Genomic DNA, 15,947 nt, shown 5'->3' with positions numbered 1-15,947 from the left:
AAATTCTTGGTGACATTGCTCGAAGATTACTCCAAGGATTCCAATGCATATCCTTCCTGTACATATAGTTCTTTGAAGGATTCCTATAGAGATTCCATAGTTTTCTTCGTGGATTTCCTTAGGATTTTTTTTTTTGAATTTCCAGCAGTTCCTGCTAGGATTCTTTGATTGAGATATCTTCCTTCAGGAATTTCTGCTACTATTCCTCAAACAATTTTAGCTGGGATTTCTTCAGTAATTGCTCTTAGGAGTCTTCCAAGCATTTCTGCAGGATTCCCAGCAGAAATTGTCTGAAGAATCCCAGTGTTCTGTTCCACTGATATTTTTCACCATTTAGATTTAGATCACGAATTTATGCTTAAAACTGTCTTTGAGCAGCTCATTTCTCACAGCCCGGCTAGCTCAGTCGGTAGAGCATGAGACTCTTAATCTCAGGGTCGTGGGTTCGAGCCCCACGTTGGGCGATAAGCTTTTTTTTCTTGTTGATGTTTTACTTCAAATTAGGCATTTATTCGAATTGAAAATGATTGAAATGAAGCATGCATGTTGATTGCATGTTGATATACACATATTCTTTTAAAGAATTTTCTTGTTTGTTGATATCAAAGTGGAAGAAATTCCCATCATAAGATCAAGATCTTCAGATGAATGACTGTAACCGACCGTGTTGCCATCCGTCTCGTAACCAGTCACCTTTTTTTTCTTTCATGAATGCATACGATGAATCGAACGTACCAGCGCACACCGTACACCACACACTGACTCTGCCTAGCAAGTGTAACGGTAGCAGTTGTAGGTACCCGCACCGAGTGTGATTAAACTAGCAAGCAGTAGCAGCAGCAGCAGCAGCAGTAGTAAAAAGAACCCCATAACAGCACCGAAAAGTGAAGGCAAAATGAATCAACCCGTCAGTTGTTTACCCGTGACAGCCACAAAAATGTCGAAGGCGAAGAAAGTGCTAGACGAAGCCCGTGAGACCCAAAATCGGGAAATTGACCTGGTCGACAAGGGCATTTCCAGCTTCGAGGAACTGCCCGGATTGCGTGAGTATTCCACCGTGGCGCGAATATTGGTGAGATCGGAACTAGTATTTCCTAATTTGGAAGAAACTACTTTTTGTGTTTACAACCCGAAGCTGGGCGCGAGCGGTCTCGCCAACTCGTACGATGTGTGTGGGGGATGTATGCGAATCGGGGATCGGGTGGGTTTGAGATTGTATGAGAGATGCACCCCATGCCGATGAGAACAAAATATGTTGATTGATAAAATTGTAATTAAATTTGATTTTTATGCTTGATTTCAGTGAACATGACATTTGTGACCCGAATTACGCTAAGCCATAACAAGCTCAAAGGTAAGTTTATCATTCGGAATCTTTCAGCTGCTGCGTCCGAAGACTCCCAGTATGAAGTCACTAGTCCTGTTCAACGACGCAGGTTGAACTTGCTCGAACTTGCTCCATCTCGCTCTTTCCCGTTTGTTGACAAATGGGTAAGAGTAGGATGCGGCAACTTCGAGCAAGTTCAACCTACGTCGTTGAACAGGACTACTGATATTCATGCCGTTTCTAGACGAAGTTGGATATCACTAACACACGTGCGTTAAAAAGGCATGAATGAAATTCATGCGATGCGTTGTTTACATCATCTGTAAATTCGTAGTAGGGATACCCATGATTTTATTTCCCTTCTTTCTCGATTAAATTTCAGTCGTTCCGCCGGGCATTGCCAACCTAATCAATTTGGAAATTCAGGCCAAACATTTCAATAGGTCCTATCTGCATTTGAGAGGCTCTCTTTGTTCACTTTCTCTTTCAATTATTGCAATGTAATGGTACACTTTTCAACAACTTTTGCAGTACAAATCAAAAGACGATTGGTTTGACTATCGTTCAATGCAAAGAGACAATCATAATACAAATTAACAGATGAGATATTAACGAAAGAGAGGGAAACCAAAGAGAGCCTCTCTTCTGCAGATTGGACCTTTAGACATGTTTGGCCTGAATTTTCAACATTTCGAACAACCATCTGGAAGAGCTGCCACTGTCCCTGTCGTCGATGCCTAAGTTGAGAATTTTGAACTGCTCCATCAATCGATTGAACACGCTACCGCGAGGGTTTGGCGCATTTCCGGTACTGGAAGTGCTCGATCTATCGTACAACAATTTGAATGAGAAGATTCTGCCCGGGAATTTCTTTATGATGGGTGAGGTTTAACAAATGGTAGACTGTTGTAGACAATATTAATTCGTTTTTACATTTTCAGATTCTTTACGCGCACTGTACTTGGGCGACAACGATTTCGAGTTTTTGCCTCCAGAAATTAAAAATTTGAAGAACCTTCAAATTGTGAGTATATTTTTATCCTCATTTCCATAGGCTTGAATTATTATCTTGTGTATTACATGTGTTACGCTAAAACGAGGAGAGAACAGTTATCCCACACGCATAAATGAATTTGCTAGTTTTGCTCAATGAGACTCAATGAGTGAGATGCAGCAACTTCGAGCAACTTTAATCTACATCATTGATCAGGGCTAATCTTGATTACTACCTTGTGTCATGTACAGGTTGAACTCGATTATCCTGAGACTCGATTATCCGGAATTTTAGACTCGATTTTTTTTATTACGATTTTTATTATTATTTTAAAGCAGACATTTGAAATGTTTTTGTATTATAACACAGTGCTGACCCGATTTTGTATGCCCCCGATTTCGTTTTCCCCCGACTTTTTGACCCGATTAGGAAAATGAAACCATCTCGGCAGGGGTCCTATTTTGGGCACTTTTCTGCTGTAACTCATCCAATTCTGAACCAATTGACACAATTTTTGGAACGCGATGAGATACGTATAGTATCTAGCCGTGTACAAAATTTCAAGCCAATTGGTTTGGGATTGGCAGTTATAGCGAAGAGTGCCCAAAATATCGGCCGCTGCCAAAGTGGTTCGCTACCCTATGTTAGCCTCTTTTGAACAAGAAAATAAAAGTTTTTTTACACTCAGTATTACCATTTTACAATCAATCTCAATATCAGTTGATAAATTTTGGCATATAGGGTGGGGCGGGGCAAGATGGGTCGCGGGGCAAGATGGGTCAGTGCCATTTTCTGGCACATTACTCATGTTTTGATTATGTTAATAATTTTGTTAGATGACCAGCATGAATATACAAAAGTTTGGGGCATTGATTGAAAAATTATGCACTCTCATTGGAAATGAAAAATAAAATGGTTTTTAGCCATTTTTCTTATGCGATACATTCCATATAATCTCCATATAAACGGCCGCGGGGCAAGATGGGTCACCTTCAATGTTGAACGTATTTTTGGAGCATTCAAAAGTTATTTAGTTTTTTATTACAAGACTATCTCATAAATGACTTTAATCAAGCGGAATGAACGCTCAAAATTATAACATAAAATTATGATAATTTTTTAGTAAAAACATGAATTTGCAAGTTGCCTTAGGGCTACTCAAATCGTAAAGTTTTTTTATATTCCAAATAAATTTATAAAATGTTTACTAGTAGCTCTTGTTTGCTCAGTATGGATATGGAGCATATATGAATGCGGAACAAATCTTATATTTTGACGTTTTTCGTTGAGAAAAGGTGAATTACTTAAAAGGTGACCCATCTTGCCCCGCACTTTTTTCACGGCGCAAAATCGATCACTTTTTAAAACTGCTTGTTCAACATCATATTTTGTATTTAATGAACTTTTTATCGACTTTTAGCATAGCTTACTAGTGTATTAAAGAGTAGCGGACGAATACAAACCAATACGATTTGTATTTACAAAGTTATGGTGATCCATCCTTAGGTGACCCATCTTGCCCCGCCCCACCCTACAAATTACGTAACAAACAAATTTCACGTTAAATTTGAAAAGAGCTTAACAATTTTGAATATCGTCTCATATTTTTATGCAAAATTTGCGTCTGTTTTCAAAAGATGACGTGAATCATCCAGGTATTTCTCAAAGAATGTCGGCTGCGCTTCCTCCATAGATTTCTGCAAGCGAAAATCCTCCAGAGATTTTTTCCAGTGATGAGTTCCTTATTGTATTACTTGGTATTCCTGCCGTGAATCGCAGGTCAGTCATACTGTAAAAAGTAGGCATTGAGAAAACGGACTCTGAAGTTTTCAAATTCGATTTCTATGTGAAATTTCAAAAAAATCGCCATTAATTTAAAACTTCTGCGACCATCATGAAACTTTCACACATTGCTTTAGACATGACAACGTACAGTGACCGGCACAAAAAAAGATCCACCATATAGTGATAACAGTTTCTAGTGAAAAATACATGCAAAAATGATAAAATATACCTTTCTATGAATGGACTACATCCATTTTACATTGTTTTAATAATCTGTGTTGGAAAATATTTGGTTTTTGAGGAATAAAATGATTTCTGATAAGATTGGGAAAATTGCTTAAAAATTGGGTATGACGGAAAAAGAGATCCACTTAGCAATTAATTCTGAGACTTCAAAATTTCGCCAAATTTTCACACGTTTTGCTTCTTGGTTTATGCTGTTATGATGTTTTTGACATGCGAAATTTATTTTGACATGAGTTTTATCAATTTCAGGGTGATATGGGGCGAGTTTATTTTCCATGGTTAATATAATAGGTAAATTTTTTCCTAAACTACAGAAGCTATCTGTAAGCAAGAATGAATGCTTTTAATCTCCAATACAACGATAATTCAGCTTGCAGACATACAGAAATGTACTTTTTTGAACAATTTGTATGAGTTTTGGTCGACTAATGCAAAGAAATGCACATGCTGTGAAGATTATTAAGGATTGTTTGATATTATTTGACAACTCAAAACACTCTCACGTTTGTATATCGCAATGATCACCTCCATCTGCTTGTACTAAAGCTTGCTGGAGATATATTCTATCATACACACTTTGATAATTACAAATTTTCAAAGTATTACAAGTGGTACACATGGTGCGCACTTATAATGTTAACTTGCAAAATAAAATCACACCGGTGTTAAATTATGCGAACACATGATATGAGTGATTGCAAGAGAGACTAATGTCAAATCATGTTGGTGTCTTCAGCACATATATTCCGTGCATTCCAACGAAAAATATTGCAGAAGACAGCTAGATGATCTGACGCTCTATTTTTTGTAAACTTTTGATTCTGAGAACAGGTGTATTGAAGCGACAGTAGAATTTGATGTTAAAAGTTAACATTATGATTAAACACCCGTGTGTATCACTTACAATACATTCAAATTTTATAATTATCAAAGTGTATATGATGGAATATACCTCCAGCAAGCTTTAGTACAAGCAGATGGAGGTGATCATTGCGATACACAAACGTGAGAGTGTTTTGAGTTGTCAAAAAATATAAATAAATATGAAATAATCCTTAATAATCTTCACAACATGTGCATTTCTTTGCATTAGTCGACCAAAACTCATAAAAATTGGGGTGGTCTGCAGGCTCTACGGAACACGGGATCGAGTTACCTTCAACAACTTGATACGACTCTGAATAGAATACTCTGTCATATGAAATTATATATATAACTCATAAAAATTGTTCAAAAAAGTACATTTCTGTATGGCTGCAAGCTGAGTTATTGTTGTATTGTAGATTAATAGTATTTGTTCTTGCTTACAGATAGTTTCTGTAGTTTAGGGAAAATTTTACCTATTATATTAACTTTGAAAAATAAACTCGCCCCGTATCACCATAAAATTGATAAAACTCATGTCAAAATTAATTTGACATGCCAAAAACATCACAATAGCATAAACCAAGAAGAAAATTGTGAGAAAATTTGGCGAAATCTTGAAGTTTCAGAATTAATTGCTAAGTGGATCTTTTTTTCTGTCATACCCAATTTTTAAGTAGTTTTCCCAATCTTATCTGAGTTCGCTGTATACCTCAAAAACTGAATATTTTTCAACACAGATTACTAAAACAACGTAAAATGGATGTAGTCCATTCATTGAAAGATATATTTTATCATTTTTGCATGTAGTTTTCATTAGAAACTGAAACCACTATATGGTGGATCTTTTTTTGTGCCGGTCACTGTAACAGTAAAAAATATAAAACTGGCTAAAACAGTGTTAGGTTTTGTACTGTAGGGTACACTAGTTCGTAATGGGACTGGCTTTCGATTACATTCCATTATGGGGCAATCTGACTTGGTGTTGTTTTTCAATTTTATTGAACAAACTATATATTTTTCTTGTACCGACTTTTCGAACCCTCTAAGCAGAATACCCTCTTCGAATGAGTGTAATCAGTTTCGTACCTTTTAATTCCGCCCTAATTGCTTATCCTTTGACAGATACGCGTATTTCAAATACCACTTGTAATTTTCCTCAGTGTCAGTTATATATTTTTATTCACGCAGCTGAAAGATCATCAGAAGAAAGACCGAAAACGGCCAATAACTCATTTTTGCCCAAAATGCAGATGGGACTTGCGACTCACAACAGTTCAGTCCCCCTGGGATTCCTTCAGGAATTGCTGCTAAAATTTCTCAACCAATGCGTGCAGGAATCCCTCTAGATATTTTGTGAGAAATTTCTACAAAAATTGCTCTGGGAATTCGCTTCTGGAATATTTCCTCCAGGAAATTTTCAGAGATTCCTCCTAGGATCGTGTAATTTTACCTAAATAAAGACCGCCCCAGAAAGTATGGACGCAGTAAGAAAATACTGGCATTTTAAAATTATTGATTACTAGTTCTTTTTGAAGACAACATCCTGTTGGTCAACGTTTTTCTCAGCATTTGTTTAGCGGTTTATGCGATTCCAACAGTTTGTTTCAAAATACATGAACTTTCAGCGGAAAAATGTGCACAAATGATGTACAGAGATCACAGTGATTTCTATAGTGCTTCTTTCAGAGATTCCTCCAGTAAATTCTCCAGGGATAAATTCCTGGAATTCCTTTAGATATTTCTACGAGGATCCCAAGTAATCACGAAGCCGTATATAAGCGCATCAATTTTGCCATATAGTGATATTTAAAATTGTGAATATAATGCTGCACTACTTTAAACACCTCATTAAAGCACTACTAAAGTCGAAAAGAGCCCCACTAAAATCAAATTAGTGCCACATATTGCAGCACGTTGACAGCCATTGCTAAAGTAATATAAATGCATGTGCTGTACATTTGAATTTGCACATGCTTCAAACCTGCAACATGAAAAACCAAAACAAAAATCTATTTTTAGCACCGTTTCGTTATCGACGGTACTACTGCCCCCATACATGTTTGTTGTAACCATTATTTTTTTGTTGCCGGGTCGGGAGTCGACCCAGAAGTGCTGAAGACCGCTACATGAGTTCCATACGCGCTGGTGACTTGGACTGTTTCTGCTGCAGTGATAACAACAGATATTTCATTAACTAAAAGGAAACTGTTCTTCTGTCTCAATCATTGCAGTACAGAGCAAACGACTGTCATGTGTAATAGCTCCCTATAATCGCATTTTGACAAATCACTGATAAATACATAATGCATTTTAGAAGATATTTAATCAATGAAACACCCTTCGCACACTGCTCATGCAAATTTTGGTTTCCATCATTATTGGCATGTGATAGCAGTCAACAGAAAAGAGAAATGGTCATCTCTAAGACGGTTTTGCTGAAGAAAGTCGTCGATCGGTGGTTCAGACGGGGATTAGGTTGATCAGGAGTCGAACCAGCAGAATTGTTGAAAACCGCTAGAGTTGACCGTAAAGTTGTTCACTTTTCTTAATTTCGTTTGTTTACCATTAGAGTCAAGCTTTTCTAGTTTGTACATTGCATTTATTTAGTTTTTGCAGTGTTGAATTATTGAATTATCGTATATCACTTTTTAATGCACCCTAATGTAAAGAAAAATGTCATGCATCATTACATTGATAATGCCAATCTAAAGGATTATTGCATGACAAGTGTGGAATTACTGCATTTCGCATTGCAAAGGTTGGTATTAAGTCTAATTCGTGCAATGATATAATGCCTGTGGTTACTTGGGATCCTATAGAAATTGTGATGCCTATTACAACAAGCGGGCTTTTGCGGTATTGGTATCACCGTTCCCAATGTCACGTGTGTGTCTTAGGCACACGGAGATGTCTGCGGCTGGTTTAGAATACTTTGAAAAAGGCATGGAGCCAGTACGGGCAGTATGAGTCATGAGCCAAAGCTCAACTTTATGAACCAGTTTCTCTTCACTGCCGTTTACTGTCTGTTTGTCGGGGCACAATTATTTTAAGCTCCGAGCAGGATTTGTTACAATAGAGATATCAAACGAAGAAAAAAGTAGAAGATGAAATTATAAATAGCAAAAGGATATTTCTTGAAGAAATTCACTTAAAAAATCTCCTCCCTAAACACTTACTCTACCACACCACTTTTCCCTTTCACCAACCCTTCTTTGGGGCTGTTCATAAACCACATAGACCAAATTTTGTCCATGTGCAACGTTGATTTTGGCCTGTTCCGGATTCTGAGGTACCGTTAAGGTGAAACATCAAGAAATCCCATTGCAATTTTGCATACAAACTTTAGAGGCACAAATCTGACGACCAAGCCGCACTTGTTTATCCTGGCTTAGCTCACTTACAAAAAGAGGTAGCTTTTCCAAATCGAGCGTATTTGTTTACAAATTTTTAAGATTAGTGCTCTTGAAAACGTGAGTAGCGGTCCAAGTTTCGCCATTGTGGCAGCCATATTTGTATTCTCTGAAGTTTCTCCATAAACGGGGTAACTCTGATAGTTTTTTCTGCACGCAGTGAATTTAGCAAACAATTCATAAACTGCTTTTTTTTTGTTTTAACTGTACATCAACATATTATTATGTGTAACGCATATTGAGTACTCTTTTTGAGTTGCATTAGAAATTAATATTAACAAATTTTAGACACGACAGTTCTAACTACATGAAATTACAATACATTGCATACATTTAGGCGTTTACCGATTTCCGTCCTAATTTTCCAAATGGATTCTAATTCGCGAAAACACGCTTCGTTAAGAGATTCAAGTCCATATTTAGATTCTGCAATTATCGATCTACCAAGAATAAGCAACATACTGAAAAAATAGCCAAAACGTTGTTGTAGAGCAAATTGTTTGAAGGCGGGCTCCTTTGGCCAAATGCCGTACCCCACTGGGTTTCCGTATAAATCCGGAACCGGTCATCCTACTTGACTAACCGGAGCATTCTATGAAACGCTAGTAATTTTCGGTTGTTTAGCCAAAATTTCAGTGAAATCTGGTAAAAGTTGAAGAAACTAGAGCTAAATGAACATCAAAATTTGATTGCGAAAATACGTAAGATACGTAAAGGTTATTGAACGTTCCAATAATATTTTTGCTTAGATTTTGTAGTGATTATATGATAAATCTACTAAAACTCCCAAGAAGGGCCAAAATGCCTGCCGCTGGCCGAAATACGTCCACTACCCTACTGTGTACAATCATTCCAAAATCTTATACCTTAATGCATTAACAACTGCAAAGAGATCTTAAATTGCTTAATTTCTGTCTCCTAATGTCTATGCATTTGATTTTTTTTCCAACAATTCTAAATAGCCAAAGTTTAAACCAGATGCTTTCAAATACCTCACGTGTTTGCAAAATTTCAATATTTTATTATGTATTAAATATTTTCATCGATTTAAATAAAAAGCATTGACACCCCTAACGACATCAGCAACTTCTGTTCATCCGATGCATGAACTTGCAAACACAGACGGCAAAGAAGAATGAGTATTTTTGTGCGTACAGATAAAGTAGAACTGGATAGATGCCGAATTATGTTCCAATTTTTCGCCCGAGTAAGGTGAAATAACTAAAACTATGTCGCTGAACTTTTGCGATTTTATTGTTGAATCAAGTTTATTCAAAATGTTTGTGTAATTTGAACTTATTGTGACGCTATAAATTTACTTTCAATCTGATTCCAGCTCGGACTTCGCGACAATGATCTACTGGAACTGCCACGGGAAATCGGCGAATTGACTCGCATTCGTGAGTTGCACATCCAGAACAATCGTCTAACCGTGCTACCGCCGGAAATCGCCAATCTTGACCTGCTGGGTCAGAAGTCCGTGATGAAAATGGAGGAAAACCCATGGGTGACGGCCATCGCCGAGCAGTACCTGGTCGGAATTAGCCACGTGCTCGAGTACATCAAGACCGAAGCGTACAGGATGTGAGTATGATTTGAAGTTGAATTTTTAAGCCATCATTTAATTTGCTCCATTATTTATTATAGTCTGTACAATCGTTACATTTCCGCTGGGAAGTCAGGCAATGTGCCACCCAAGGTCGACAAAAGTAAGAAGGCGTCTCGTGCTCGTTCGTAAATCGAGCTACAATGTTTGTCGATTGAGAATCCTTCTGCCATGATTGATTGAGTATTTATTGGTCACAAAACGTAATGTTTGACCATCGTAGTCTTCCCGATTAACGACGTTTTTATGGCTAATCGAATTAATTTAAACTGTTTTAGGAACGACCTAATTAATGTATCGTGAACCAAAATTTTAGATATAATATTCATAAGATGTCTTGATTTTAACAACTATGTATTTCTAACGTGCCTTTGATTGTTTTATATGTGTATGTTTTAATATGAAGATTATTAATTTATAAAGTGCAAACAATAAAGAAAAATCAACATAACAATCTAAGAAATAGACTTCTGTCATTCGAAATGCTTCGAATTCATTTTTATCTATAGAGGCCATGAACTCTAAATCTAACTTTCTATGATTGGTAATTATCTCGGTGTGTATATGTGTACTTATCTGAAAAAAAAAAATACGCCTAAGCTATGACTATGGTGCCTTCGAGGAAGTTTCTTCATATTTTCTGATTTTTTTTTTCAATGTTGTAAAATTAGAATGGTGTTAATTGTTCTCAAGATCACATTCACAATATCAACTCTTTTGATTATTCATGTAGAGCAATAAAATGTTTCATAAAGAAGTGTAGTATAAGCTTTGAGTTAAAATACAAATAACAAAATTCTGCAAAGTCGTAAAGCACCTAGTTCCGAACAACTTTGCTGAAGACACCATACTAGCTTATATAGTGATAATATTTTTTAAAGAAAAACAGAATTTAGTGTGTTTTTGCTTACTGAAGCAGCTTCCACACATTTTACTACACGATAAAAAAAAAAACAAGAAACAGCATTCCATCAATCCAAATGCTTCAAATCCAATTAATTCGATTCCCAGCAATTGAATCGAATGCAAAAGCTCAGCTGGGAAAACTTTGAGAGCGCTCGCGCGCCTTAAACTTCCTTCACATTTCCTCTTCCGGGACGGAGACGACGACGACGACGACGAGCGGAGCCAAGAAACTGGGTTCGATTTATTATATTCTTCCTCACAATTTGCTTGTGGCTCATGTTAATGGGAAAAACTTTCTTCCGCTTTCGGGTTCGGTTCGCTGTTCGCCGCTGTGAATGGATGTAGTTTATTCAAAATCTTTTAGTTTTCCTGCTGCCATTCGTTCGGTTCAGTTTTCCTATATTTCCCCTTCGATAACCTTTCTCGGTGTCCAAGTTTGACCAAGTTTTTCTCTCTAATTTTTCTCTTCGGAGGAAACGAGGAAGTTTTTTTTTCTCTCGCGCAAACTCTTCATACTTTTCATTCAGATATCCTCATAATGGGAATTTTTCATTTAGCTTTCCTTATTTTCATGTTTCTGAATGTTTTTTCACGAGTCCATCTGTGCTGCCTCGGCTCCCCCTGGCCACAAGATGTATTAAATTGGATAGAAAATGCTTTCAATTTATTGAAAAAGTGCAGTTTTTCTTTCCGTTCCTGCACAGTTCGTCTCATCTTGACGCGAACAAGTGCAAAACTTGTTCCGGGAAGTGTTCTCTGCAGCTGGTGCTCCTCCACCACACCCACTGCACTATACTGTTGGAAGGAAGAAAAAGTGATGAGACAAGATGTCCGTCCATTTCCAGGAGCGGAGGAAATGCTTTTCTTTTTATTATTTTTCGGGCAGGTCTTTTTGATTAAGATGATCGTCAAAAATTGGAGCACGCTGAAAAGGTAACAGCTGTAGGAGTCACTACTTGAAGGAGCAGTATGGTGGTGTGGAAAATAATGAAGCATTTTTACTATTTTAATTGACGGGGATTGTACCTCGAGTGACAATAGCAAACCTTTTAATTGTGCTTCACTTGTGCGGTGCAGTTGCGCTGCAAAATGATGAGTCGACAAGGAGAGCGTCCAACATAGCTCTGGCCCTCACAAGTTCCTACCTCATGCTTCCACGGGTCAAGCGATGACAAAGACCGCCAGCTAAGAGTTGTGTGCTTAGCTGGTAGTGCAGCATGGGCACCGTTGTCCTTCTGACTTCAGCTAGATTGTGGAGGTACGTCTGGAGCGTCTGTTCACCAAGGAGGTGCGGCTCATACAGCGTCTGTTCTGGCATCCAGCGGCTAAGTAAGAAATGCTGCATCACGCCCAGCTAGATCCAAGGCCCCATTAGTGTGGTCGTCTCACATGGGCGTATCCAGAGCGGCAGGGGGGCGGGGCTGGGGCGAAGGAATTATTCCAGGGATTCCTCTGGGAATTGCTGCAGGAATTCCCCTAAAAACTCATCTAGGGATTCCTTCAGAAATGCCTCTAGAGATTCTTCCACAAATTCCTCCAGGAATTCTTCTCGAGTTTTCTCCATTAGTATTTCTAGAGATTCCTCCGTTAATCACTACAGGCATTCCTCTAGAATATCCTAGAATATCCTCCAGGGATTCCTCCAAGAAATTATGTAGGACTTTACTCGGGAATTACTTCTGTGATTCTTTCTGGAACAACTTTTTTAAAAATTCCTCCAAAGATTCACCAAGGAACTCTTTTTAGAATTCCTTCAGGAATTCCTCCTTGTATTCCTTCCGGGATTCCTCATGGAGTTTCTTCAGGAACTCTCCTAAGGATCCCTCCAGAATATCTCCAAGAATTCCATCTGCGATTTCTTCAGGAATTATTCCTGGCATTCCTCACTAGATTCATCCACAAAATTCTTCATGAATTACTCTAGGAATTGTCCAGGGATTCCTCTGGGAATTTCTGCTAGGATACAGAAAAAATCCTTCAAGAATTCATCTAGAGATTCCTCCATAAATTCCGCCAGAAACTCCTCCAGAGATTTCTCCAGGAGTTCCTGTGGAGATCTCTTCAGTAATTCCTTCAGGCAGTTCTCTAGGATATCCTCCACTCCAGAGATCCCTTTAAGAATATCTACAAGATTTTTTTTTCAGAGATTCCTCCAAAAAATCTTACAGGGTTTTCTCAATGCAGGACTTTTTCCCAGAGATTTCTCTAGTAATTGCTTCCAGGGTTCTTCCAAGAATTCCACCAGGAATTCCTACAGAAATTTATCCAGGAAATCTTTAAGGGATTCCTTCAAGAATTTTTTCAGAGACTCCTACAGGAATTCCACCAGAATTCCATTATAAATTATGTCAGCAATTTATCCAGGAATTTCTCCAGGAAATCCTTCAGGAATTCCTTCAGATATACTTCCAGGATTTACTGTAGTAATATATTCTAGAATTTTTTCAGGAATTCCTCCAAGAATTCTTCCAGCTTTCCTCCAGGAATTGCTGCATGGATTCCTCTAGGAATTCCGCTAAAAATTCCTCCACGAACTTCTTCAGGGATTTCTCCAGGATTTCCTCCAGAAATTTCTCTAGAAATTCCTCCAGAAAATTTTCAGGGGATTTTTTTCAGAAATTTCTTACAGGCTTCATCTAGAGGTTCCCCCAGCAGTTCATCCAATAATTGTTGCAAAAATTCTTCCAAAGATTCCTCATGGAATTCTTAAAAGAAAACCTCCAGAAATTCCTCCAGGATTTTATCCAGGAATTTCTATATGAACTCCTCTAAGAAGTTATCGTGGAAATACTCCAAGAATTTCTTCAGGAATTCCTCCAGCAATTTCTCTAGAAATTGATCCGGGAATTACTCCTGGACATCCTTAAGAAATATGTCAGCAATTTCTATAGGATTTTTCCAGAAATTCTTCTGGGGTTTTTTTCAGAAATATTTGGAGGAAATTCTCCAGGATTACCCTCAGGAATTTTTCAGGGATTCCTCCAGGCATCTCTCTAGAAATTTCTCCTGAGATTCCTTTATGAATAGTTTCAGGGATTCCTCTAGGGATTTTCCCACGAATTTCTGCAGGGATTTACCCAAGGATTCCTCCAGGAAATCCAGCGAAGCATCTTCCAGGAAATCCTCCAGAAGTCCCTCTAAGAATTCTTCCATCAAATCCTCTAGGAATTTCTTAAGAATCTATCGGGAAATTCGTCAGGAATACCTTCAGGAATTTTTAAGGGACTCCTCCAGCTATCCCTCTAGGAATTCCTCTAGAGATTCCTCCATAGATTTCTTCACTAATTTCTTCAAGGATTCCTCCAGGGATTCCTTCAGGAATTTCTTAGAGGATTTCTCCTGGAATTTCCCCATAAATTTCTCTAAAAATTCCCCCAGCATTTTCTCAAGGGATTTTTCAGAAATATAAAAATAATATAAATCTCCCAGAATTCCTCTGAAGATTCCTCTAGAAACTTATCCAGTAATTCTTTCAAGAATTTCTCCAGAGATTCCTCCAGGAATTTCATCATTGATTCCTCCAGCAATTTCCACAGGAATACCTCTAGGGTTTCCTCCAGGCATTCCTCCAGGATTTTATCCAGAAATTTCTCCAGGATCCAGAATTGCTCCTGGACATCCTTCAGAAACTATGTTAGCAATTCCTCTAGGGATTCCTCCAGGGATTTTTCCATGGATTCCTCCAGGAAATCCTTCGAAGATTCCACCAGGCAATCCTGCAGAAGTTCCTCCAAGGATTCATCCAGGAAATTCTCTATGGATTTCTTCATAAATTCTTCAAGGAAGTTCTCCAGGAATATCTTCATGAATTTATCATGTGTTCCTCCAGCTATTCCTCCAAGGATTTCTCCACAAATTTCTTCAAGGATTCCCCCAATTCGAAGAATTCCGCCCTCTGGAGATTCCTCTAGAAATTCATCCAGTAATTCTTACAAGAATTCCTCTAGAGATTCCCGCAGAAATACCTCCAAGAATTCCTCCAGGCATTCCTCCAGGATTTTATCCGGGAATTCCTCCAGGATTTTATCCAGGAATTTCCCGGGAATTTCATCAGGTATTCCTCCAGGAATTTCTCCAAGAATTGCTTCTAGACATCCTTCAGAAATTATGTCAGGAATTTCACCGGGAATTTCTTCAGGAAATCCTCTATGGATTTCTTCAGAGATTCTTCCAGGAAATTCACCAGGAATACTTTCAGACATTTTTCAGGTTTTTCTCCAGGAATTCCTCCAGAGATTCGTCCAGCATTTGCTTCTCTTCCAGGGATTTCTCCATGGATATCCCCAGAGATTCCTTTAGGAGTTCTCCAGAAATTCCTCCAAGAATTCATCCAAGAAATTTCTCCAGAAATTTCTCCAGGAATTCCTTCTGGGTCTTATCCAAGAACTCTTCGAGGAATTACGCCAGGAATTTGTTTAGAAGTTTCTCCAGGCATTCCTCCAGGATTCTCTCTAGAGAATTTCCCTGGAATTGCTTCAGGAATTGCTTCAGGGATTTCTTCAAGAATTCCTCCAAGGATGCCTTCTAAAATATCCTTCCGGAAATTCCTCCAGGAATTTCTCCTAAATTTCCTCCAGGAATTTCTCCAGAATTTCCTACAAGAAATTTATCAAAGATTTCTACTAGGATTTTCTCGTGAGATCTCTTCAGATATTTCTCTAGGTATTTGTCTCTTAATTTATACAGGAATTCCTCCAGGTATGCTTTTAGAAAATCTTCCTGAGATTCCTCCGGGAATTCCTCCAGAGATTACACAGGGCTTCCTCCAGGCATTTCTGTAGAAACTGCAACAGGGATTCATCCAGA

The 15,947-nt window shown here is 38.1% G+C and overlaps 1 protein-coding gene and 1 non-coding gene across 2 annotated transcripts; both read left to right on the top strand.

Moving 5' to 3' along the window:
• Positions 1-391: 391 nt before the first annotated feature.
• Trnak-cuu (transfer RNA lysine (anticodon CUU)) lies at positions 392-464 on the top strand. The gene has a single exon. It is a non-coding gene; the product is annotated as a tRNA-Lys (tRNA).
• A 319-nt stretch (positions 465-783) lies between these two features.
• On the top strand, positions 784-10,698 carry LOC109421243 (ras suppressor protein 1). The gene is made up of 7 exons (XM_062849473.1): positions 784-1,043; positions 1,304-1,354; positions 1,710-1,750; positions 2,010-2,208; positions 2,269-2,351; positions 9,966-10,213; positions 10,277-10,698. The coding sequence occupies exons 1-7, from the start codon at positions 896-898 to the stop codon at positions 10,365-10,367; spliced, it is 861 nt and encodes a 286-aa protein (XP_062705457.1). The 5' UTR covers positions 784-895; the 3' UTR covers positions 10,368-10,698.
• The last annotated feature ends 5,249 nt before the right edge of the window (positions 10,699-15,947 follow it).

Source organism: Aedes albopictus, chromosome 2 (assembly GCF_035046485.1).
Source record: "Aedes albopictus strain Foshan chromosome 2, AalbF5, whole genome shotgun sequence".
Lineage (NCBI taxonomy): Eukaryota > Metazoa > Arthropoda > Insecta > Diptera > Culicidae > Aedes > Aedes albopictus.
The sequence above is the reverse complement of the archived record's forward strand: the minus strand, read 5'-3'. Positions and strand labels throughout refer to the sequence as shown.